At 37.0% G+C, this 26,921-nt stretch overlaps 1 protein-coding gene across 1 annotated transcript; it reads right to left on the bottom strand.

Moving 5' to 3' along the window:
• Positions 1 to 2,062: 2,062 nt before the first annotated feature.
• On the bottom strand, positions 2,063 to 3,121 carry LOC149178559 (F-box/kelch-repeat protein At1g80440-like). Its single transcript, XM_089422141.1, has one exon. The coding sequence runs from the start codon at positions 3,119 to 3,121 to the stop codon at positions 2,063 to 2,065; it is 1,059 nt and encodes a 352-aa protein (XP_089278267.1).
• Between the last annotated feature and the right edge of the window lie 23,800 nt (positions 3,122 to 26,921).

Here is a 26,921-nt window from a genome sequence, read left to right as displayed (position 1 = left end):
ATGAGATCATAAGGATTTGTGTTTTTATGTGTAAAAATAGATAATATATATTATTTCATTTAGCTATTTTTTTATTTCAAATATTATTGTGATTTTTTCATCTTACAATTCATTTATTTTAATTAGCTAGAAAACTTCCTAAGTCTATATTTATAATATAATATTCAAATTATAAACTTATTAATCTTTGTTTTAGATTAAAAAAATAAGTTTTGGACAATTACATAATTACATTAAAAATTCATTGTTTCTATTAAAGAAATGGAATAAGATATGCTTTTTCTTATATATTCTCTTTTATTTATTATTATGTTACTAGGAGCTTAACTTTCAACTCATTTTTATTTTTATTTTTTTAAATTTATTAGATTTCCAAATGTTTTTAAATTAAATAAATATTAAAATATTATATATATGGGAGTTGGATCATCAGCTCATGCCCTGGCATGCCATAAAACTCCAAAATGCAAGGGATGTGGTGTAAATTCTCTCCATCTTGATATCTTGTTTATGTAGCTAGAAGAGAATTTTCTCCATGTCCTTGTAATTCGACATTCCCTGAAATGTCACCTCCATACCCGCGGATATCTGCTCCTTCGCCTTACCTAGTAGACTCTTCATTAGCCAGTACAAGTACAGTGTTTTCTTGAACTATGTGATTCTCCCACTGGTGTTCCCTGGATGCGAAACAATAGTCCTTCAGTTATCCATCTCTTCCTCCATCCCCTTATCTGTCCAGGTAGTCGGGCCTCTCCTACGGCGCCCACGTCCTCTCGCAACACAGGCCATGACTTGTGTGCTAGAACACTATTGACACCCAGAAAAAGTTAGACTCAAATTTAGAATTATTTTCGTAATACACCACCTTTCTTCTTCTTGTTTCTTCTCTCCTCTGTTTCTCACTGCATACATGCAAGGGTGAACCGAAGCCCGTAGATCCCAAAGGGGAGGTCTTTGACCCTTACCCCGCGGCCCACCATTATTCCCTTCCCTCTTACTATGGATTTTATGTTAGTCCCACCCCATCTCAAGCCAAGCCTAGTAGCCCTCCTGGATTCTTTGTTCTAGATCCTTACTCCGTGGGCCCGAAGAATATATATACTCTTCATAACATACATGTATAATTTAAAATATAGAATATTTGAATTTAATCCAATTAAATTGAAAAAACACGTCTTCTTCTACATTTAATCCAAAAAAGTCTTTATATCACAATACGTAATTCCAAAGCATCCGTTCGAGTTAGTGCTAGTTAGTGCTTACTCGTGAATCGATGGATAATTTTGAGGATCGTCACCGTGTATTTCACAGGTACCAGATGAGGTGATCCACATAATTCTTGCTTCTCTTCACATCACACATCTTTTGAATACAGCCCTCGTTTCCCAGGAATGGCGTTCCATGATCGTGTCTGATAAATGGCTTTACCTCTAAGATCCCCCACTAGTTTTCATCTCTGGATTCTTGGCCTTGGCATCAATGGTCTCATCCTTAAAACTAACAATGCAATCAGCTTTATATATGGAAACTCACAAATCCTTATAAAGAGAATTGATCATACACTCTTAATATATCAACACAGACATTGCACCTAATTCAAAGTCGATTTATCTTAATTCAAAATCGATTCATCTTAACGGTCAGAGAAAAGAGTCAAAATTGCATATTGTACCTTCCTTATGTCCATGACTTCATGAATTGTAACAATGAAGTTTATTCCTCATGGAAAACAGAGACACCATTAATGCCCGAATGTTATGGGTAATGTTTTTGTAGGGGAACCTCCTGTAAAGCAGTTCTTGTATATATCACAGTAAGGCGCATAACATTAATTGTCCCAAAGTTAAATTTGTTTAAAGAACAAGTCTTAGAGATTAATGATAATCGCTCCTTTTCAAAATGGGATTAAATTACGGTTCATAATTAAAGCAAAATAAGTGAAGGACGCTAGTCAGAGTCCGAGATCAAATAACATATAACGCAATTTCAATATTACCATTTAAAAATAACTAAACATTATTTATGATGCGAAATATAAAACATATGGAAGAAAAGGGAATATTCAGATTTCAAGGGTTACAGCTGATACAAAAGGATAAGGATAACGAGCAAACACTTGCCCTGCGTCAATAGCCTTCCACTGCCCAGTTGACGGCTGAAAGAAATAGGTGATCGGATAATCTTTCTCATTAACGCCACTTACAAAAATCCACTCACGCCACGGTGCAGCACAGAAAATAAATTCTAAATTTTGTGGAACAGAAGCTACAGGCATCCACGCATTTTTCTCAGCATCATACTTCATCACTTGTTTTGAAACGATCACGTACATGTTCTCACATATACAGACAACATCGGAATCCTGCTCCATAATACACCTTCTTAAACTCCACATGTCTTCCAGCGTCTGCCAACCACCCGTCTCCTCATCAAAAACTTCCGCGCTACTTAAGGCTGCGACTGCTCCACCAGATGGCATTCCACTTATCACCATGAATTTCCCGTCCAGGCAAACACCCGCAGGTCCATAGCGGTTTTGAGTCATGGGAGGCAAGATTTCCCACCTGTCTTCTTCCACGTCGTAAGCTTCCACAGTAGACAGAGAGTTGCCATTCTCATCTTCGCCACCAGCGACGTAGATAAGTCCTTTCGAAGAAGAAACTGCAGAAGCGAAGTTGATACGACTAGTGGGCATGTTGGAGCCGCGGCGCCATTTTTTGGACACAAAATCAAAGATGAAGACAACAACGTCCAACCTCACCCACATCTCAGTTTCGATAAAACATCCTCCAAACACGACAAGCTTTTCATTCACAGAAACCAACACGGTCACAAATGGAATAAGATCAAAAGGACAAGGAATAGGTGGTGTCCTTTCCCACGTCTTCTCCACAGGGTCGTATACTGTTATTCCATAAACAGCGGGAGTGAGATTTGATTGAATAAGACATATCAAATGTTGGCTCGTGCCATAGGTCTTTCTGTCCTCATAGAACCGGGGACTACACATCATTTCCTTCCAGCTTCTGCACACATCCTTCAACTCATCATGTGATATGTAAGGAGCGCGCAACAACACTTGCCGTTGGATATCAGTAGGAACATTCAGAAAATCTTCCATTATTGGCAATGATGAGAGATTCGGTAAATGAATGTTGCTTGGAAATTGAGTGTTACCTCAGAAACTCCCTTTTGTCTCTTGGATGCGTATATTGAGATTTTATTCTTTCTACTAACACGCTTTCGTGTCTTGGCTGCCTATATTGACATATAATTCTTTTTATTAATACTTTGAGCAGTTGACCTGAGGTGAACTATTGGCCGACTTTAATGGATGACTACCATTTTCGTTGTTCCCTAAAGCCCAGAAATGTCCATCCATATTAATTTGATTATAATTAATAATTAAAATAGTCATATTCATATTTATATTTATATTTATATTTATGAGTATTTATTATGAATATTAAATTTTCTTATTTATTATGAATATTAAAGTTGTGCTATATGTTTTTAGATATAAACTATGTAAAATACTTTCAAATCATTTAACATTTTGAGTGGATGATACATTTTTTATTTGGCATAATACAAGTTAAAGTAATATAAATTACAAATATAAAAAGTAAGGAAGTAAAACTAGAGAGAGGAGAGAAAAGATTAACAAGGCATCCTCAATATTTTGAAACTGACATTTAACATGGATTTAACTAAATTTATTAGTTTTCAGCCTTTTTAATATCACAAATACTATAAATTCTATTAAACCTAGTCTTTTTAGGATCTAAAATCTCTAATACTAGGCTTCACTATGAATTAGGTGATCTTATTCAATAATTCAGTTTTTGTTCTTTATGTTGGTTCTATGTGTAATATAAGCAACAATTTCATATTAACTAATAAAATAGGTACATTCTTGTGGCTATTGGCCAACCATTAGGAAAACAACAACAATAGCATACCACAAGCATAGAGCTTTTGTCGATATTACTATATTGATATGATAATGCAATAATAGAACAAAAACATTCTAATGTAGAGTTACTATATAATCTATACCTATAATTAACATGAGAAGCATATTTTTTTTAGTCAAGATAAACAAAAATTATCAACCTAAACATATATGAAGGAGAGTCCCTAGGTATTTCTTATGGATTCTCATTCTCCTCTACTAAATTTGGGAAGACCACATCAACAATCTTATCAACTAGAGAGGCACTTTGTTATTTAATTTCTTTATCTATATCTAGATGGCATCAACACATATGAATATTTATTACTCAAATTCACTTCTCTCCAAAAGCTCCTTACCCACATTGACTTCATATGCTAGTAGAGAATGAAAATTTGAAGATATATCATACGATTGAAGTAGATATTTCTTGTATCTCAAACCCAATCTCTCACATCCTCTTGAATCTCTTCATCTTGGAGAAAATTTCTCTCCATCTAGTTTGTTTGCGTAATATTTATTTTGGTCTTATGCATTTTTCTTAACCCTAATCCATGGTTCTGCATGCCTTCCATGATGACTTCAATGACCTCGGGTTCTTCCAGGATGAGCATACTAAAGGGTAGATGAGAACCATCGAAATTTTGGGAAAAATTTAACTCTCAATTTACTCGAACGTATAAGATTCAAATGGAGGGGACAAGGAAAGAAAAAGTATTTGATAAAAAAATTGATGGGGGAAGTACTTGCAAGCAAAAATATTACCTCTTGCAAAAAAAAGTTAGAACATCCAAAAGTAAAACTACATCGAAAATACAAGAAATGACCAATGTAACCAATATACCTAGATTAGAGAAGGCATGGGCTGGTGAGGTGAGGTTGTCAGTCGAAATGTGCATCCATATCCATGTATATTATGGTTCAGTCAGGTAGTGAGGGTTTCTTTCCGCAATGAGTAGAAATAGGAGGAAATAACATCTAGAGAGGAACTACTAATAGTGTTCTTATGCATTTTCTCCATCTATCGTCTTGGAGAAAATTTCTCTCCATCTAGTTTGTTTTAGTAATATTTATGTTGTTCTTATGCATTTTTCTTAACCCTAATCCACTACAAACTAGGGATCAAAATAACACATAAATTCTACTTCCTCAACCCAATAGGGCTCCCAAATACTCTACGTATCTACCTATTCCTTCATTTCATTATGCTACACCTTGTGCCTCCACTCTAGCATCAACCTCGTCCAGTGGTTCTCCTTCACTCTCGAAGATTTAATCGTAAGCCCTTGTATGTGTATCCCAACATAAAAGAACCCAAAACCCACAACTATGTTTTCGATTTCCTACTCCAAACAACCCACAGTTATTTCATAGTGTGTTGTTTCTATTTTCCATAGTTTGTAGTGCACTCTCTCTATGTTGTTTTGTGAAAATCACCCTAATCGTTATCCATTATTCTGTCTCAGTTGAATCTTTTCTCCGACCGACCCCTTTGCAGGGCCCTCATGTTTTGTCTACACAATGCAACCAATGATGTATGATAAGGGGGTGATGGGCTAACCATCCATTTAGGTATCCCGTACTCAATCTCCCTTCCTACCATGCAGGTCATTAAAACTCAATCACAGGGTTGGCGGCCATTAATGCATAGCCTTGACTTGTCAACATTCCATGCAACTCCTCCTCAAAACACTAAATCCATGTCCACTCTGCTTAGTGATTCATTGTGTTTAAATTTCCGCAATTCATTACATGAATTACAATTCATAATAAAAATTACAAAAGGGATTACAATGTTGAAAAGTGTAACTAGGTTCAGTCTTCATAATCACATTTAATAATTATTTTATGTAAAATATGTAAGGAATAAAAATGAAATTATTGTGGTGCCTGACTAATGGGTTTCCTGAGCAAGGGATTTTATTTTTAGTTAAGGCTCCCATTGAGATATTTTAGGGATTTTTTCATCTAGTCATAAAATTATATAGAGTCGTTGTCATGTATTTAAGGCATATTACACATTGTAAAAGTCAAATTTGTTTTTATATGTCACCCTCCAAGAACTTGTCACTAGTCCTCACTCAAGTCAACCTATAATGAAAGGGAAAACTCTAGAAAGATAAATTCGGCGTACACGAGTGATCATGTCTGCCTAATAGTCATGGAAAAACCACTATATATAGTAGTGGTCAACCTCATTTGGAGGAAAACAATTCGGGAAAGAAATTAAGGGATAATCAAGTGTGACATTATCGTGGGACCTTTTGTGGGCTAATATATCCTCACACATGTGAATATTACATATCTGAATCAGGTTGAAGGTTGCAATCATACAAGGGTGATATAGATTGGATGAATACTCCACTTAAGGAAGCCAAGTAGATGAGAAAGAAATCTCCCTCCAAAACGAGACCATTCAAGGATCAAACAATGGATCTAGGGTTTTAGTTATGAAGCAAAAGGTTACAGACCTACAAGAAGGGGCCAAAATTCTGAAGGAATCAAAGTAGAAGAAGAAGAAGAAGTAGAGACTTTATCTAAGGTTAAATAGGAGGCATCTGACTTGGCCTTGGAAGGGATCTAGTGTCAACGGTCTTTGTCATGGTCTTGGTATTCATACATTGAAGGTTCTACAAGGAGAATTTATTTGGTTTTTCTTAACAAAGAGCGAGAGGTTTTGGCCATGGATGACAACCTATATACTGTGTCTCTTGTCTCTTTCTCGTTCATGAATTGGTAATTGTCTTGATGAAAAGAACACAATAGTAACATAGGAAATATAATATCATAATCAAGAAGTGGAAAGACTCTTTGAGGAAATTATCAAAGTAAAGAAAGCACCTAACTATCGGTGCCCTGGATTTCTCAACATGGTATTGGAGCTAAGGTGATGATTTGGAATTAAACGGGAATGGAACAAATTAGATAGATAACCATAAAAATAGAGATGCAACAGAAATAATACTTCATTTCATTAATGTAAAATACTGAAATATGCTTACAAACAAAAATGGAAATAAACCAGCTAAGGCGATGGTAGCTTATCTCTGAGAAGAGATGTGGCAGCTACATGCCTTTGAACTGTGTTACAATGAGGCTCGAAGCCCTATTTATTGTTGAGAAACAATGGAAAACCCTTAGCATCCAAAAACCTAACCCTAGAAGATGAAACACCAAACTGTGGGCCTCGTTTTGGGTAAATTGGTACATCAACTTCCTGGGGTCGTAACTTGGGCACCCAATCTCTGTTTGAGGCATTCAATAGCTCGTAAGAAATATCTATCCAAGCACTAAAACATTGGGAAGAGCAACATTAGTCCATGGACCCATGTTGCTCCCATATTTCCCAAAAAATGTCGTTTAGGGCCTCAAAACGGCTCCAAAAGTTCACAACCTGAAAAACTACTAAAAATAGTAAATTGTGCTACAATTAAAGAAACTGAAAAACTGAAAGAGAGAGTTGTGAGGGTCCAAGTGGGATAAGTGGGTGGCCACCAACATCCACCTGGATTAGGTGACAAAGTCAAGAAGGGGCATTTAATCAAATAGAGGCACCAGAGTTAGTGGAAGGATATCAAAGCACAATTTCATGATATACATCATACCAAAACACTAGATTGAAGAAATCTTGTTCGGAAAAAGTCTTGGGATCATAATAAAGGAGGAAGCAGAACAAAATATCAAAAACCCTAGAAGAATTTCTAAGAACATCTCTCAACCATCATCTAAGGAGTGGAAGATTTTTCAAAATACCAAAGAATGTTAGATCAAATAAAATTGTCATCATCTTCAAATGGGTTTTTTAAACAATTTGTCTCTCATTAAATCAAAACTTTAACCTTTGAAGAACTCCAACAAAGTGATCTCTCTCCAAAATGGAACAAGGATTACTCTTGTAGAAAGAATCTATCAAGAAGTAGTCTTCTACGATCTATATCACTGTCAAGTTAAAGGAAGAAGCAACTATAGAAAGAAGCATCTACTCAAGTAAGTATATTTATGACTTCATCTCAATCTATCAAAATGTATTTTTACAAGGGGAGAAACAAATTAGTTGGGGCTTCAAATTTTTATACATGGAAGAAAAAAACACATCTAAATCTTATTGAGAATGAAGTCATCGAGCAAATTAAGGGGTCAATAACCCAACCTCCTAAATAATATTCTCAAACATTTGCTAAATACATGAAAGGGGCAGTGAGGGCCTAGAGGATTGAGATATAATCCATTAAGGGCTCTCTCATCCCATGTGTATCAAAATTAAGCAGTTCAAAAGATATAAAAACAAATTGGTAGAGTTGCTTTCCGTAAGTACTGCAGGAGAATTCATCTCTCTAAGGCAATAACTCTACAAATTGAAGACTTCAAAGGAAGAAATAATAGCCTAATATTTCATGAGGATTTTAGAAATAAGAGATCAACTTCAAGATCTATGTGAAATAATTTTTGACAAAGAAATGACCATTATAGTAATAAATGCACTAGGAGAGGAATGGGGTAACTTCACTTCAGATATTTATGGGAAGGAAGGAGCCACTCCTTTTCAGGATATATGGTCATTATTCAATATTGAAGAGGCTAGGATAAAGGAAAAAACTAACATTGGGTCAAATGAGAAAAGTCAAGCATATCTTGTTATCATAAAGAGAAAACACAAGTTTTGTAAATTTGGCCCTTAGAAAAAGAAGAACATGGCTAAGATTCAATGTTATGGATGACATGAATATGGGAACTATAGAAGATATTGTACTAAACTTAAGAAGGACGATAAAAAGAGAAATAAGGACAAAGCACATATTACCGAAGAAATGGAAGAACCTGAGATGAAGAAGCTTAAGAACGAGGAAGCAAGAGATCTCTACTATGAATGAGATAATATGCTCCACTAAAGTACTCTTCAGTTGTGTAAATTCTCGCTATATAGATAGGAACCATTGGAAATAAGATAGGATAAGTCATATTTGGAAATGACATCATGGTAGAAGCATTAGAAGTAAGAGCTCATCAGATTACCATAGGTAATATGAAGGAGGAACAAAATATATGGTAGTCAACTATGAAGGATATATCTCTTGGAACCATCATTGAAAGCTCAAATGACACTTATTAGATAAAGGAAGAAGCCATCTAGGACAAGGCTCATCATACACCAATCAAAAGGGTAACATCTGCAGAATAATATATGAAACATCCTCAACATCCTCTAAATGGATCTTCATTGAAAGGTTCACCGATCACCAGGGGAAGAATGTGTTTCATCAAGAATTTGAAACTCGTAGAATGCATGAGATGCTGCTATGATGATATAAAAGTAAAGCAGATCAGGGGATTGAAGCTCTTTCAGAAGAAGTTTTTGCTTGGAGTCTCGATGACCCAAAGGAAAAATGGGGTATGTGTGCTTATATTTGATTTTGTGCAAGTCATGTCATATAGTTGCATATATCATGAACCAATGATATATCTTAATAACATGATAAAAGGAAAGGATATCCTCACTCAAAGGGATGAAGGAATGCATGGGTCACACATTCAGTAGATGAAATCAACATAATATGTCATCATGTGAAGTATGAGGTGGCTGACTATAATTTAGGAACTCTTATTAGAAGCTCTTGGGAATGAAATGTGTGATGAAAGGAAGTAATAGATCGTGGAAAATGCAACAATGGTAAAGGAAATCAATATCTAAAAGATCAACAAGATTTGACTATGATATATCATTGGAAGATATGAAGACACTAATGGAGACTCAAAGAGAAAGATATCCTTGAAAATATAAATCTTTGGAGATGTGTCGATATGTATGTTGGACGTTGATACAAACTAGAAGATATTAGGATGAAATACCATCACAAAGCTAATGCTTTTAATTTTCATTCCTTTATTTTTGAAGAAATATCTGGATGGGCTTATGTAGGGTTTCCAAGGGAAGAACTATGAATGTCTACGAAGAGAACCATGTACAAGGATGTAATATCCTTCCAAAGGAGATAGTATGAAGAAAGCATCATGACATGAAGCAAGGCCAGATGTGCACTGATGGATCACTTCCTCATGAAAGGAATAATAAAATGACTGACCCATGGATGAGAGTGATGGATGGTTTCTTCCCTACGAATAAATACCAAAAGATGAAGAATCCATAACAAAGAAGAAATCCATGACATCTTCTTCTCCATCTGAGGAGCTATTGCAAGTCCTTAATTAAGAGGGAGCCTGGAAACAAGTTTCTTACTTGGAAGAAACTGGGAAAATTCCTAAGCAAGAGGGAGTTTATGTACATTTCTATAAGGCCAGGGTAACTCCAGAATGAACAGAAGAAAATTGATCTATCATTTCATTAGAGAACTATTGTTTATATACACAAAGGAGACGGAACAGTTCATCTTCTTGATGACTGTTCACGTTCCAGTTTACCCAACCGCCTTCGGATTAGGTGTGAACATTCCCCCCCTTAATCTGAAGGGATGTTGGTGAGTCCAAGCATCGTTCTAAATCTTTCAAGCTTTTCTCTTCCAAGCTCTTTGGTGAAGATGTCTACAATTTGCTCATTTGTGGAACAATGGCGGAGATGGATTGTTTTGGCCTCAACATGATGTCGAATCAGATGATATTTAGTATTGATGTGCTTAGTACGATCATGGAACTTTGGGTTCTTGGACAACTTTATTGCAGAGGTGTTATCAATCATGAGTGGAGTTGATTGTACTTGTTTTACCTGCAAATCTTCAAGAATTTTCCTGAGCCACACGATTTCTTTCGTTGCTTCAGCTGCTGCCACGTATTCTACTTCTGTTGTGGAATCTGCCGGAACTGATTGTTTGCGTGATCTACATGAGACAGCTCCTGATCCAAGACTCATAGCATATCCTGAAGTAGATACCCCAGTTTCTTTGTCTCCATCGAAGTCTGAATCAGAGTATCCAATCAAGTTGAAGTCGTCCACCTGTGTATACTTGATTATAAGGTTTTGAGTTCCCTTCAAGTACCTTAGAACTCTTTTTTCAACAGACCAATGTCCCTCACAAGGCTTTTGCATAAACCCGGAGAGGATTCCAACAGCAAATGAAATGTCTGGTCTGGTAGTAGTGAGGTAGATGAGACTTCCTACAAGCTGTATATACTTTGTTGCATCCTCAAATTCCTTTCCTTCAATAGATGTGATCTTCAAGTTTTGTTCCATTGGAGTAGAAAGAGGATTGCAGTCTGTCATGCAAAATCTGTTTAAAAAGTCTCCAATGTATTTCTTTTGAGAAAGAAATATGGATTTCGGATGTTGGGTTACTTCAATGCCAAGATAGTAATGAACATAGCCCAAATCAGTCATTTCAAAACTTTTTCCTAATTCTTTCTTTATGGATGCAATATAGCTTTCATTGTTCCCTGTCATTAAAAGATCATCTACATATACCACAAGATATACAACTATTTTGCCAACTTTCTTGACAAATAAAGTTGCATCATCAAGATCAAAATGTTTGAAGTTGAGTTTCAGAAGATGCTCAGTTAGTTTTTCATACCAGGCTCGTGGTGCTTGTTTGAGGCCATACAAGGACTTCACAAGTTTGCATACTTTATGTTCATGTCCTTTCACAGCAAATCCTTCAGGCTAGGACATAAAGACATTCTCTTTTAGATCTCCATTCAAGAATGCAGTTTTTACATCCATTTGATGGACTTTCCAACCGTTCTGGGCAGCTAGTGCAAAGAGTGTCAGGATGGTGGCCCATTTTGCTGTGGGGGCAAAAGTTTCCTCATAATCGACCCCTTCCTTCCGTGCAAAACATTTTGCCACAAGCCTAGCTTTGTGCTTGTCAAGTGAGCCATCAACTTTGTACTTGTTCTTGTAGACCCACTTGCAGCCAATTGGTTTGGTTCCAAATGGAGGATCAACCAGCTTCCAAGTGCCATTCTTTATGAGGGCATCATACTCCTTCTGCACCGCTTCTTTTCATTCATCATGAGAAGCAGCTTCTTTGAAGGAAGTTGGTTCAAAATCTGTAAACAAGTTCAATTCACAATCATAAGTAACATCCATATCAACAGGTGAATTAGAGTCATCTACATCACCTCCATCTTGTCGGTTTGTATTTCTGGTTCCTGTTTTTCCAATTTCATCAGGATGAACACTTTCAAGTGTCTTTGTCAGCCACTTTGGGGGACCTTTCTGAGATGGTCCAGGCTGCTCTGTTGATTGAGTTGGGACTGAATCAAGATTGAGTCTCCCAATTCTATCAATTACATCACTTAAAGGATCATCCGATGTTGGAGTTTCATGCAAGGGAGATTGTTCTTCAGAAGAAGATTCCACATGTTGATCTAGTATAGGAATCCCCCCTTCAAGATGTGGAATCTGATTATCAAACTCTTGAAATGATTTTGTTTTTGTGAATCTATCCAAGCGATCAAGTTGTCACTCAACAACACTGTCAGATTTGGATGATTCAAGAAAAACGGCATCTCTAGATACAACAAACTTTTTATTTACTTCATCATAGAGACGGTATGCTTTAGAGGTGTTTGAATACCCCAGGAAGATACACTTACGACTTCTAGCACTAAGTTTGTTTCTATGTACCTTTGGAATTAAAGCATAACAGGTGGAACCAAAAATCCTGAGATGTTTTACCGAAGGAACATGTCCATACCACAATTCATAAGGAGTCTTGTTTCTTATAGCACTAGATGGACATCTATTCTTTATATATGTAGCACATAGAACAACATCAGCCCAAAACATTATCTTTACATTTTTGAAGAAAAGCATGGATCGTACCATATTCAAGATTGTTCTATTCATTCTTTCTGCTACACCATTCTGTTGGGGATTATAAGGTACAGTTGTTTGATGTTTGATCCCATGTTGGCGAAGATAGTTTTCAAATTCATTTGATGTATATTCTTTTCCATTATCAGTGCGAATATACCCAATATGAGATTGTGCATCATTTTCAATCCACTTATGAAAATTCTTGAATGTTTGAAAAGCATCAGATTTGTTCTTCAATAAATAAACCCAACACATTCTGGTGTAATCATCAATAAATGTCATGATATATTTATTTCCATTTGCAGAAGGAATAGGCATTGGACCTCATAAATCTGAATGAATGAGTTCAAGCTTCCTATGTGCTCTTGAATGTGAATCATGAAAAGACTGTTTGCTATGCTTTCCTAGAACGCAAGCATCACATTGCTTATGTTTTCTAGGAATGGTAGGCAAACTAGCAACACCATTTTTCTTCAACAAGCGGAGACTATCATAGTTTAAATGTCCAAATCTAGCATGCCATAATAAACTTGACGGAAGTGTACCTTCTTCATGATGAGAAATATATGAGAAATGTTGTGCATGAGCAGAGGTTCCTTGCAGTTTAAGAAGTCTTTCTTCTTCTATTCCCCTCATGACAAGTGAGTGGTCAGATTCCTTTCTTACCTCAAGCTTTCCATCAAACATATGAATGGAGTGACCTTGCTGGCGGATGTGGACTAGGGACAGCAAGTTTCTCTTGAGCTGTGGGAGATATAGAACATGATCCAGAAGAAAGTCTGGAAGACCAGGCAGTTTAAGCCTGATTGTGCCAAGCCCTGATGGCTTGATTTTTGACTGATCTGCAAAGTATACTGCTCCATCAACATTGTCAGTGAAATCTTCAAAAAAATCTTTCCGATGAGTCATATGACAGGTTGCTCCTGAATCAAGCAACCAATCATTCTTCGAAGAAGCAAGTGAAGCATTAAACAAATCTTCATTTACTCCAATGTTACATTGTGCCTCAATATAGTGAGCGGATTCAGGTGCTTTACCTTTGTCTATGTCATCAGTTTTACCTTTCTGCTGATTTCTTCTCTGCTCAATTTTGTCCCATGGTAGCTTGCATGTAGAAGCATCATGTGATCCATTTCGTTTGCAACGAATGCAATACAGATCTACCTTTTCTACTTGAGAATGTCTGCCCCCCCTGCCTCTGAAGTATCTTCCTCTTCCTCTTCGTCCACCTCTTCCTCTTGTAGAATCTTAAGTGGGATGCTTTTCTTTATGAGCAAGGCAAACAGTCTCTTCAGAAGATTCAGGGACTGTCTTCTTTCCAAAGGCTTTCTCTCTTTCAGCAAACTTTTTCACAAGAGAGTCAAAGGTTATATCTTTAATATTTCCACTTGCTTGTAATGACTCAAGATAATTGGAGTAGGTAGGATAGAGTGCTTTGAGAAAGGCAATAAGAGAGATATCCAGCTCAACCTTAGTGGATTTAATATCATGCATTATAGACTTTATTTCAGATGCAAGAGCAAGAGGATCATTATTTTTCAGTTCAAGAGTGAAGAGTTTAATCATGAGCTGAACAACTTCAAGTGCAGAATGTGAATCATAGAGTTCTTTCAGCTTTTGTAAAACTTCAAAGGCAGTGGAATAGGATGAAATATGACGACTTACTTCTTCATTTACAGATACTGCGATCAATGCATAGGCTTTGTTTTTCTTGTTTTCCCAAATGACAAGTTCTTTATCTGATGTAGGTTGTTTTAGTGTCAGTCTTTCCAGCCTTCCTACAGTGATCAAATATGCTCTTACAAAGTGGCCTCAGAGTTTCAAGGTCAAATTTTGTCATTTCAGTGAGTCTTCAAGCAAAATTTGGTCACTAGGCATTAGGTCTAGGGTTTGCTCTCACTCTTTTAAAAGTTGCCCAAATGCCAATCTATGTCAATATTCAGCTGAGTCTATCATCATTCATAGGGTTTTCATTATCATGTCAGTGTCTAATGAGTCATTTTACACCTTGTCCATGCTTCAGTTGCGCCTAAGTAAGGTCATTTCCCTCTCCTAGGGTTTTGAAGGCAATTTCTCTTGGACGGTCAAATCATCGGCAAAAATTGTATCCAGATGTTCATACACCTTCCCCTATCCTTAAAGCACCTTATCAAACACTTCCCATCCCTTATATCCCGCAAATTCCTCATTTTCGCACAAACCCTAGTTTCTTGCTACAACGTGGCAATATTCTAGGTTGGGCCTGTGTTTTTCCCTTTTAGACCCCTTCCCTTCACTCGATCTCCACAATTCCACTTTCCCTTGCTTCCTAACATCCCTCCCTACTTCAAAAAATTTCCCCAATAATTTAGAAGCCCCTTATCCCCTTCATTTCGCTTCATTTCGACAAGATTCCTTGTTTCACACATCGGGATAAGTTTCACTCAAAAGATGTTTTAGAGAAATAAAAGTTGAATTTTGGGAAACTGAGAGAGGTTTTTGTCCAAAACATTCCAAAGAAGAAAAAACTCCTTCACGTTTTTCACAGGTTTCATGGTTTGAGAGAAATGTCAAGAATATCGTTGCCTCAGGAGAATCAAAGACACCTCTGAAGTGACCTTGGGAAAATCAAGTTTTCTCCTAGCTTGGTTGGCCAAATGATTTGCTTGATGGGTAAAATGATAACTAGACACAAATGTATTTCCAATGAGCTATCATGAGCTCAATTTGGGGTTGAGGAAGGCATTCAAAAATTGATTGCAACAACACTCTTTCTTGAGGCAGCCTCATATGGCACTTTTTGACCAGTCTTGGGAGAATAGATTTTTGACAGGGCAAATGAACTCCAAATTGAAAAATTCTAGTTGGGTTGGAAAGTAGACTCAAAGACCTTTCCAACGCGCTATCATGTACCTGATTATGACACTAGGAAGGCCTCCAAAAGCCTCCTGCAAAAGCGCGCGACCTGTCACGAGGGTCTTACCAGTTGAGAAAATACACTGGCGCGACCTGTTGGGCGCGCGCGACCTGTTGGGAATTAATCCACAAAAAATTGTCTGTAAACTGCAAATTGACCCCAAATCTCTTCAAGGTTGCTGGTAGGCCTCTAATCATCAAGGTTTATTGCTTGCTAAAGCTTGCATGAGCATGAAAATGTGTTTTAATGCCATTAATTTGAAAGGAGAAGTTCATGTGTATTTTGTTTAAAAATGTCAAAGTGCAAGTAAAGCTAGGGTTTTTTTTTGCTGCTCTAAAGGTCATCCCTTTCACTCCCATTTTTTCCCCACATCCCAACCATCTCCCTTGTCATTTTCACCTAATCTCCTTACCAAAAATATCAAAGTCCCTAAACCCTACCTCCTATGAAACCCCTACAAAATATGATTATGTGATGGTATATGTTTCATAATTTCTTCCCTAAAATTCCCCTTTCATATGTCTTTTCCCTAAATCCCTTCAAAAGTCCCCCTCCCTAACATCTCACTTGTGTTTTTGTCCCCTTGGAGTAGCATTTAAAGAGTCAAAACAACAGGGTATCCCATGGGAGGATTTTATCTCTCGAGAGGCTATGCTTCTCTAGGTCAATGCTCATTTGGAGAGGTTGTTGGCCAAAGCACTAAAACGAAGGAAAAGGCCCGATCCACTCCACATCTTGGCTGAGGCTTCCTTGAAGGAGCATGATACTAAATGACTTAACTCAAGCACAAAATTCTAAAAATTTTGAGCATTTTTGGTCATTTGTGATTTTTTTTGGCAAAAAACAAGTTTTCTCCACCAACGGCGCGCGACCTTTTCGTTGGGAAACTCCTTTTTGGGAAAACTCGGCATTTTTGGATTTTTCATGCAAAGATACACTTGCTCAGCAATTGCCAAGAAATTTCACCAAGTTTTGGGCCTCCAGAAAGTCAAAAAACAAGCAAAAAATGACTTTCTGCCACCTTTTTGAAACACAGGAAGCAGTCTTTGGAGATTGCAATTTTGGAGGGGCAAATGGCCACCAAATTCAGAAATGCTACATGGGTTGGAACGTAGACATCCAGACCTTTCCAACAAGCCCACTTTTGCATTATTTGGACACCTGGAAGTACCTCAAAGTCAACTCCAAAGTAGCGCGACCCGTTCAGGAAGAGGGCGCGACCTGTTGGGCAGTTTTCACAGGAATTCATCTACAGCTTAGGAATTCGCCCAGTTTTGACCAGTTTTGACTTGTGATGGGATTTTTCACCCTCTTTGATGTAATTAATGTATTTTCATGTTGACATGACACTTATTTACCTATTCTAGAAGATTCATTCATGAAATAGCAAACATTTAATGAATGAATTGGTTTCCTAGCTTATAGAGGCAAGTTGTTTTGACTGCCTAGATTTTAGTGCTCAGTTTAGAATTGGTTGAAATAGCTCCTAGAAGGATGAGCTCGACCCCTAGAGGCAAGGAAAGGTGTTAGCTTTCCTATATTATGTATTTTCTTAGTCATTTTCAGAGGATGGAGAGGTTGGACTCTTGAGGGAGAAGCTACTATTGTATTATTCATTGTATCTCTGCAGTTTTGGCAAAGGAAGAAAGACCAGGGTTTTGCTGTCTTTTTTGGGATTCCTGCGGTTACATGTATTGATGGCATGTATCTCTTTGTACTTGTAAATTTTTTATGTGATTCATCATCTTACTTTTCCTTCTGCAAATTAGGCAAATGAAGTGTTAAAGTAGAATTCATGATTGCCATGCTCTGCTTTTAAGTTTGCTTAATATCAATGTTTTTAGCTGTTTAAGGAGAATTCAAGGTGATTGCTTGCTCTCCTTAGCTCCTCACCAGTCATTCTCATCCATCTAAATCTTTAAAAGGCATCAATACAGTCTCCTACCTTGCCCCAAAGAACCCCCTGCGAAAACTGTGTCCAATCCCCGCACCCAAAATTGCCTTTCCCCAATTTTGCACCAAAACCCTAAAAAACTCAAATCAAACCTTTTTATCATTTTACTAGCCTAAAATCAGTGTTATTTATTGGTTATCTCTGCCCGTTGAAGATATTTGTCGAGATAGACCGGAGAGAGCCCTCTCTTGCCCTGTAGGGCTAGCTACGAGGCTAAGTGGTTTGATGTTACCTTGAAGTTTACCTTTCTCAGCCTGAGGTGAAATTTCAAGCACTAACAGGCTGCACACGGTCTTTGTCTTCTTCTTCGACACACACTCCTTTCCACAACACATTGTAGATGAGGGTGTGTTTTACCATCCGAGACCATTCAGAATAGTTCTCCTTGCCAGTGAGAACTATTCCTACCATAGAAATGATTGAGTGCATTCTGTAAAAAATAACTTCTGCTTGATAAAAAAACTTCCTTACAGCCTTATGCACTATATTTTCTAAAAATCCTTCTAATTCTTGACAGAAGCATTAGTATCTCATTGAAATATTATGTACATATCACTTCAATATATTACTTTATGCTTCAACGCAGCATTACCATTCACCTAAAATCGTGCAATACCAAACACTTTGATTGATGAAAAACAACGCAATACTCTGAATGCTTTGCACAATACTTTGACTGCTTTGAAAAAATGTTTATATTGACTGTGCAATACTTTGGCTCACAGCATTACCATTTGGGCATTCACACTCACATGGAATAAAACACACAATACTGAATCAGTTACCATATCCTTGCTGTCGTGGGTTCGGCCCCTTCTTGACGGCTCTTCCTCAGGCCAGCAAACGGGCACATAGAGTAATGTTATATCTAGGATAGTGTGTATTCAATATAAAAAAAAACGCACATTCAACAGCACATAACCATGGACAGTGCACATTTAAATGAAAAAAATGCTATCTGCAGAGTTAAAAGCTTTAACAACGGGGTTTCTTGACTCTAATGTGAAATTAATACCGAACATGTAAATGAAGAGAATCCTCCGTAGTAAATCAAACCAGTAAATTGCCATAGTGTCAATGCGTGGGCTTCAGAAACCATGGGAGGAGGGGAAGCTAGATACAGTAGAGGTTGCTGAATAATTTGATGAAAAAAGACACAGGACGAGCCATAGACCAGAATGAAGTTCGCCAAGACGAGAGAGCTCATCTGGGTACCTCTGAATGCCAAGTGTAGGTCGCCCTCGAACCCGGACTTGGAATTGCTCGCCTGTCTATATCGGGCTCGATAGAATGGTTTCCATTCAGTGGTTTCAAGGCCACAAAAATTACAATTGTTCTACAGCGATTGAAAGCACCTTACTGGGGAATCAGGCGTTGAATGTTTCTACTCACCGAGCATATAACTCTTATGGAGATACGGTTCCCAATCAAGCTTGTAATGAAGAACAATGTACATCAATTAAGAACTGCAATGCGAAAACAAAGATTTGAAAATTGAAAACCAGGAATATACTTGGTAGAAAGCGTCTTGCGAAAAGATTTGAATTTGATACGCCGTTTCCATTGAAATCTCCTCAACGGAAGGATTTCAGAGCCGGTGCATCAGGTGTGGACAGAGGCAATCAATGCGCAGAGAATCAATGTCAGACCAGGCAGAGGCAGAGCAGCGCAGGACAGAGAAGCGCAGTGCTCAGGACAGAGGCAGGAGTTACAACTATTTTTAGAACCTGGGACCTGTGCTCTGATACCATGTCAGGCCAGGGTAACTCCAGAATTAACAGAAGAAAACTGATCTATCATTTCATTAGAGAACTATTGTTTATATACACAAAGGAGACGGAACAGTTCATCTTCTTGATGACTGTTCACGTTCCAGTTTACCCAACCGCCTTCGGATTAGGTGTGAACAATTTCTTTTGTAGGAATGAGTAACTTCCTTTATTGGAATATATATGTCCTCCCTAATTAAGAGGGATAGATAGACACATCATTTTGGTCTTCACTTGGGAAGACAGAATGGAGGATTTTGTAATCATCTAGCATTTTATGCTCTTTGAGGATGAGGTAGGGAATCCAAGATAATAGTAGTCATTCTTGGAGGATTTGGGATCGAAGGTTATAATTGGGAGTTGGGAATCAAAGATAAGAGTAGTCTTGATGGAACACAACCTGAGAACCCAGGTGGGGTATGTTCCCAAGGAGACAATGGTAAGGGTGTTTATAAATCATTTATCTCCCCAACATTGAGATCAAATCTTGTGGAGAGATAGATTTGTTAGTGAAGCCTTGATATGTGACAATGTTGGTTGATATGATGATATAGAGATGGGTTACCAATCCAACTCTTCTTATGAGAAATTATTTAGATTAAGAATGACCAAGTACCATTATGAATACCTCCCTAGTTAAGAGGGAGTGATAAAAATTGTAACTAGGTTTAGTCTTCATAATGACATGTAATTATTATTTTATGTAAAATATGGAAAGAAGAAAAATAAAATTATTATAATACTTGACTCATGGGTTTCATGAGCAAGAGATTTTATTTTTAGTTAAGGCTCCTATTGAGAGCCTTTAGGGATTTCGTCATCTAGTAATAAAAGTCTAAAGAGTAGTTGTCATGTATTGAAGGGATGTTACACATTGTAGAAGTCAACTTCTTTTTTATCATTCACCCTCCAAGAGCTTGGCACTATTCCTCACTCAAGTCTTCCTACAATGAATAGGAAAATTATAGAAAGATAAAGTTGGCCTACTCCAGTGATCATGTTGGCATAATATTCATGGAAAAATCACTATATATAGTAGTGCCCAGGCTCATTTGTAGGACAACAATTTGGTTAAGGAAGTATGAGATAATCAAGTGTGAAATTCATTATAGAAGGATCCTTAACATCAAAAAAGAAAGAAGAAAGGATAGTGAAGGATGTTACATGATTATGGGATTGTTTTTGGGCTAATCCACCCTCACATGTTTGAATATTATGAATTTGAAGGTGTCCGAAGGTTATAGTCATATATGGGTGATTTAGATTGGGTGAAGACATCGGTGAAGGAAATCGTGTAGAAGAGAAAGAAGTCTCCCTTTATAAGGAGACCATTCAAGCATCAGAAGACTGATCTAGGGTTTTTCTTACGAAGAAAAAATTTGTAGACCTACAAGAAGAGGTCAAAATTTTAAAGGAAGTCGAGAATAAGAAGAAGAAGGAGAAGAAGAGAAGCATTGATCTAAGGATAAATATTAGGCTTGTGACTTGGGCTTGGAAGGGATCTAGTGTCAAGGGTCTTTGTCATGATCTTGGTATTCATCAATTAAAGGTTTGAGAAGAAGAAAACGTTTGGTTTTTCCTCTCAAAGAGTGAGAGGTTTTGGCCCTCGCTGGTAGCCTATATACTATGTAGCTTGTCTCTTTATTTCTCATGAATTGGTAATTGTCTTGATGAGAAAAACACAATAAGAAGGTCATAATCAAGAAGTGAAAATACACTCACAAGAAATTATGAAAGTAGAGATATCATTTAATTAACGATGCCCTAGTTTCCTCAACATAGAGAAAGGGTTGTTACACTTGGCATCCATAGTCAAAGTGTTGATATTAGTTTGTACATGACAATTTTTTCATCTAGGAACATGGCCTACCTACTCTTAACACCTTTCTCTCCTATCCTAATAGGATTTCTCTCACATTCAATTTGGCATCAAAATTGAATTGGATAAATCCATACCTTTCTTACATGTCCTTATCACTTTTTCTCCTGATGGATTTCTAATCCATCAAGTTTACAGAGACAAGGCCACGCAAACCATTACCTCCATGCCCATTCCCACCACCACTTATCTTGAAAATTAGTTGTCTTGAAAACTTTTAGCCCAAGAGCTCACGCAATCTCTACCCCCTAATTCATTTTTAAAGAAAATGCCCAAATAATCCAAGATTCCAGAGTCAATGGTTACTGTTAGGGCCATGGAGGAAAATTTTGATAATTTTAAAAATTTTCTAAGTAGGAGGAATATCACATGTAGCAAACAAAGGACCAGAATTGCAATGGTGAGATGAATAAGTGAAAAGAATTACAATGGTGAGATGAGGTTGAAATAAATTTATTGAAGAGGGAAAGTTGATAAGTGGAGAAGGAATTGTTAGGGGATATTTCAAGTATGCATTACTTATTGAGCAAGGTGAATGGGACAACTAGACGATGTTGTCAAAATATTTTAGGCAGTTAGACCAACATGGGAGACTCGACAAGTTGGACGGAATCTGAGTGAATGATGATAAGAAAGACGTTTTTAAATATATAAAGGGATAATATTTCTTTAGCTTAGGGGGTTTGAGAGGAAGGGGGTTGAGTTCAGTGGAGTTCAATTTAGCCAGTCACTCTATCGTTGAGTTCAAGTGGGGATGATTTTAGTTAGCTTGGTATCTATTGTTCCATTTTTGTTTTCATTGGATTGAGATGGTTATGTGTCTAAATTTTTAATGCTTGAGTCTCTATGTCAGTCTCGTGTCTGAATGTTTAACACATATAGAGATAGTTAATACTTTATTGCACTAATGTCTATACTTTTCTTTGCTTATCAAGAATATTAGGCTTGTGGCTCACATTTTGGAGTACAATTTTGTAGTGCATCATGAATATTTTTGAAGAAGTAATGGAAATTATGGCTAGGGTGCTTTGTATGTTTGATTTGGTGTTATTTGATCATGATATATGAGTCATGAATTGGATTTGTTTCTTTGTCTTTTGAGAAAGAATATTGTTAGATTTATGTTTTCATAAAGTATTTTCTAGCATATGAATTAATCACACCTTTTAGAAACCTATAATGAACATGTTGTGAGTATATTAAAACAATTTATAAACCTAAGCATGTATATAAAACTCTCCCATCTAACTGTAAAATCTTGGTTCTATTTGTCCCCCATAGGCAACTTGAGTGAGACTTCATCCACTTCATTCATGATTCCAAAAGGGTGAGTGTTGGACAAGGCTTTATTGGTCATGACTACATGTCAATACAATTCTGACTAATCCCGTGCCAATAATGGGTTCCTTTGCAAGGCCCAGGATCATTTTATGATGGGATTATTAGGTAAGAAGGATGTGGGAGCCATGGAATCTAAAGAAGGTAGAAAGTACTAGTTTGTTTGAGCAGAAGCAACATGATTTTGTGGTGAGTTAGAACAAGGACTGAAGAATTAGCATTGAATATTGTTTGCAAAAATACGTGCTCACTGTTTTCTAGAATATATTCTTTACAGAATTCCTAATCATCTTAAGAAACTAGATTCAACAACTAGTGGATGATAATATAACCTATCAACAAGTAGGGTTGAGACAGTGGACTCCAAAAAGGGAGAGCCATTTGAAATAAGTAAGAAACAATATTTTTCATGTTGAAAACTTCTAGTTTGAAAGTGTGCTAGAAAACATATATTGTCATGTTTGCAATAGAGCCCATAGTATCACATAGTGTAATGTAATGAATTTTTTTGGAGGTTCCACAACGGAGATTTATCTGGTCGATATTTATGTCACTTAAAATCTTTCTATGTGATTGCAAAACCTTTCATATGGAATATTATGCTATGGATGGCTAATCCATTCATTCACTATGGGTAAATTTGGGAAGAACTAGGGGTGGTCTAAGGTGAAGAGAACAAGCATGCAAAAGGAGGGAAGGGGATGGATTATGATGTAGTTGGAATATTGCATTTGAAGCAATAGGTTGTTGGAGGAGTTGCATATGTGAAGGCATCATAAAGACATAATGGAGGTAGAAATAATGGAAGGTGGAATGTTGAGAAGTGGAGATATATTTTAGTCGAATTATGTAGAAGGAAATCGATCAACATTAGTTCCTACCACTATGAGAAACCCGGGGAGAGGGGAAAGAGAAGGCCAATGGAGCATGAGAAGAAATGCAAGCGGCAAACGTATCTAAGGAATGTATTTCATCACGCCACTCATTGAAGCATAGGAGGAAGAATACCAACATCTTAGCCCAAGGAATACACAGTTTATGTATCTTGGTTCACCTGTTGAGACCATGGATGGTGTTGATCCCACCACCTCGCACATTTCGAAGAATATTGAGGTAAGAACTTAGCATACCATGATGAATATGGTAGTAGGTAATTACAGTCATAATATTTTGATTACTTATAGGAATTTGTCATACATCAAGAGAGGTTGTGACAAAGTGTTTTAGTTCACTTTGTTGTGTAGAGTAGCAGAAATTTGTCAAGTACTAAAGTGAGCACACTAGGAAACCCTTTGTTAGGAGGCACTACCTAGAGCACAATGGTGGGAGTAGAGATGAGGATTCTTATGTTTCATCTTGTTGTTAATTTTTATTGCGAACAAAATTCTCTTGTTTGTGAGGTCATATAGATAGTGAACTAGGTCCACAATAACGAAACTAGAGGTTACCTTCACGGATTATGCTTTAACTTGGTATATCAAGTATAAAAGCACAACTGAATATGGATAGATCTAGCCATTGGTGGGAATCAAGTAGTCTTTGATTAAGAAATTTTAGAAGTCGAAGTCAAAACATCAATGTATTATGGATTGAAAAACATTAAGTAGTTTCAAAACAAGTTTTTTAGGGAGTTTGACAAGAGATTCAAAATATTAAAGGGAAAATTATCCTTTGAAACCCAATATGCATAAAAAATGGAGTGGTTCATTATCAGAGTAATCCCACACATTTGAATTCCCCTAACACAATAACAAATTAATTGACAACAAGAGTCATTGGATATCATGGCAAAGCTAGGGGTCTCTCGCTTAGGAACTGAGGTAAGTAGTTGAATGGTGCATGTTCAAATGTAACTTGCTACTTTAACTTTTCAGCTGCAAAATTTGACTAAGCAGAAGGAGAAGTAGGAGAATGTTTGGTGTGCAATTTACAGAACAAAGCGGCACCATGAAAATGAGTGTAAGATACTGATAAATTACATGGAAATAAGTGTATCTAACTGATTTCCACAAGGAAAAGGTTTGTGGTGTGAGGTATGTCGATTTTAGGGTTTCACCTCACAAAATTATCCTGTGATGTAGAACTATGAGACTTCTACGCGTATTTTCTCTTATTAATTTTTAAAATTAGTTGGGCACGATATCCACCATTACCATGCACTACATCTAATGTGCAAATTCTCTTTTGATTTCTTTTGGGTGCATGGGCCAAAGGGAATTGAAGAAACAACAATAAGCTTCAACTAGTACTGATAAAATTCAAGTTGTTAGTATAAATAGCCAAGTCGGGGACATGGGATGTTCGCTAGAGATCTCAGAGGGCCAATAAGAGGAAAATGAGGATTTGAGAAGGTTTGATGACCCATTGTCTATTATAATTATTTACAACATGGGAATCTTGCATAATATTTTCATAAACCTTGTTGGAGATATACCTATCATAGGGCACTAAACCATGGGACGAACGATTTCCCCCAATTGATTGCAAAGTGGCAGGAAAAGAATGGTTTTATTTTTTGGATGATTGTGGCTAAACAACATGTTATAAAATCATATATTACAGAGCAATGGAACACACAAAATATTGCAGAAATATAAACACATAAAACACATGAAACAAAAGAGACACAAATATACGTGGTTCACCGAATTTGGGCTACGTCCACAGAGAAACAACTAGTCCTTCCTTTTATATTATCGAGCTAAACGAAGAGATACAACCTACAGAAGGTCTGTCATAACCTCTTTGCTCTTACACAATCTCCTCTCTCTTTGTCACTTAGAATACACACCTCCATAGCCATAATAAAATTCCATCATATATAGTGAGGGGTTGCCTTCTAAGTCCAAAAACCATAAATTAAACATTACTTCTACTGTTAGAATTTCACCTAATTAACAACCTATATTAACTTCACCCCCTGGACCCCCTTTCGACAAAAAATAATGACGGCGTTGCCGCCCCATCAGGAACTGGGGTCCAATGCTGCAATACCTTTGAATAATGAACATAATCAGACTCCACACCTAACATGACATAGAAATTAGCCACATGTTGAATTAGTAACGCAAGGAAGCACCATGATAGGGGTTTTTGCTGCAAAGAAAGGGGTCCAACAACTATAATTAGTAAGGAAGGTTGTTTAAACCCATCCAAAGTATGATCGGATCAAGGAGAAGTAGGCCTACGAGGAAGCATAGATAAAAAATTCACCACGGAAAGGGATAGACAGGAGGGTATTCATGAACATGAAACTCCTTTTGTATATGAGAACACTTCGCATAGAGAGTTGGAGGCAAAGATAGGTAAAATCTAGAACCTATTGAAAGGTTTTATTGAATTTAATGGAGGATGAAAAAATATTGGAAAGGTTCAAGGGAATGGTCAAACAATGTGTTAAGGGGACAAAAGTGGCTTTTGTGTGGACTTCACCATACGTTGTAAACCAGGTTACACAATCAAACAGGATGATTAAGGAATTTAGATTCAATGCGTAGGTAGGAGATTATGAAATTCAGAATATCATATTTGATCTAGGATCTGATATGAATATTATACCTAAAAGTACTTGGGAAATGATAGCGAAGCAAAAAATAACTTGGTCCCCTATCCAATTGAGCTTAGAAAATTAGCACCAATTTTTTCTCATTAGTAGGTTGACAAATGTACCATTGGATATCGATGGAGTCAACAGTAGTGTATATTTTGATATCAAATAAATTGCGGACGATATTGTACCATAACTTTCCCTATTGGGAATTGATCGACCATTTAACAACTAGGTAATTATCAACTTAAAGAAGTAATTGATGATCTTCCAAGAAGGAGAAGTTTTAGTGATCACGTTTGTAGAAGAAAGTGAGGGAGAGTGGTAGTTTGAGTTGGTTATAGGGGATTTAAGTGGGGATGAATTGAACAATATTTACTACATTACAGGTCATAGGGAGCATTATGTGAATCCATACTACGAAATGGGTACTTAGTTGGATTTGTACGAGATCCCGTGCTTTAGACTCTAAAGCTACAATGAAAAATTGGAAAAATAGGTTACATGAAGTAAAGCCTGAAAGATGTGCACACCTTACTAGGGCAGTGCATTGGACAGGGACTAAGGTGCATAACCCACCTTGTTTTGATGGACTATCAAAAGTAACTACTTTTTTGGAGGAATTCGAGGATTCGGTTCTAGAGGAATTAAGGATTGCAATGTTGGATGTTTCATTGCACAATATTAGGGGTTACTAGGGAAAAATACATAGGGATGGATTTCCCTATATACTACTGCAAATTTATAAGAGGAGATGCACTCATCGATGCACAACTTAGAAAAAGGTACATGATTCATCCTACCTCATTTTCC

Source organism: Pinus tabuliformis, chromosome 4_1, assembly GCF_031772625.1.
Source record: "Pinus tabuliformis cultivar Carrire ecotype Pingquan chromosome 4_1, CPIR1, whole genome shotgun sequence".
NCBI classification, from domain to species: domain Eukaryota; kingdom Viridiplantae; phylum Streptophyta; class Pinopsida; order Pinales; family Pinaceae; genus Pinus; species Pinus tabuliformis.
This window is presented reverse-complemented; position numbering and strand designations above follow the sequence as displayed.

What these genes read in the sequence shown, in the direction of transcription:
- LOC149178559 (XM_089422141.1), bottom strand. Translation starts at nt 3,121, where the DNA reads ATGGAAGATTTTCTGAATGTTCCTACTGATATCCAACGGCAAGTGTTG.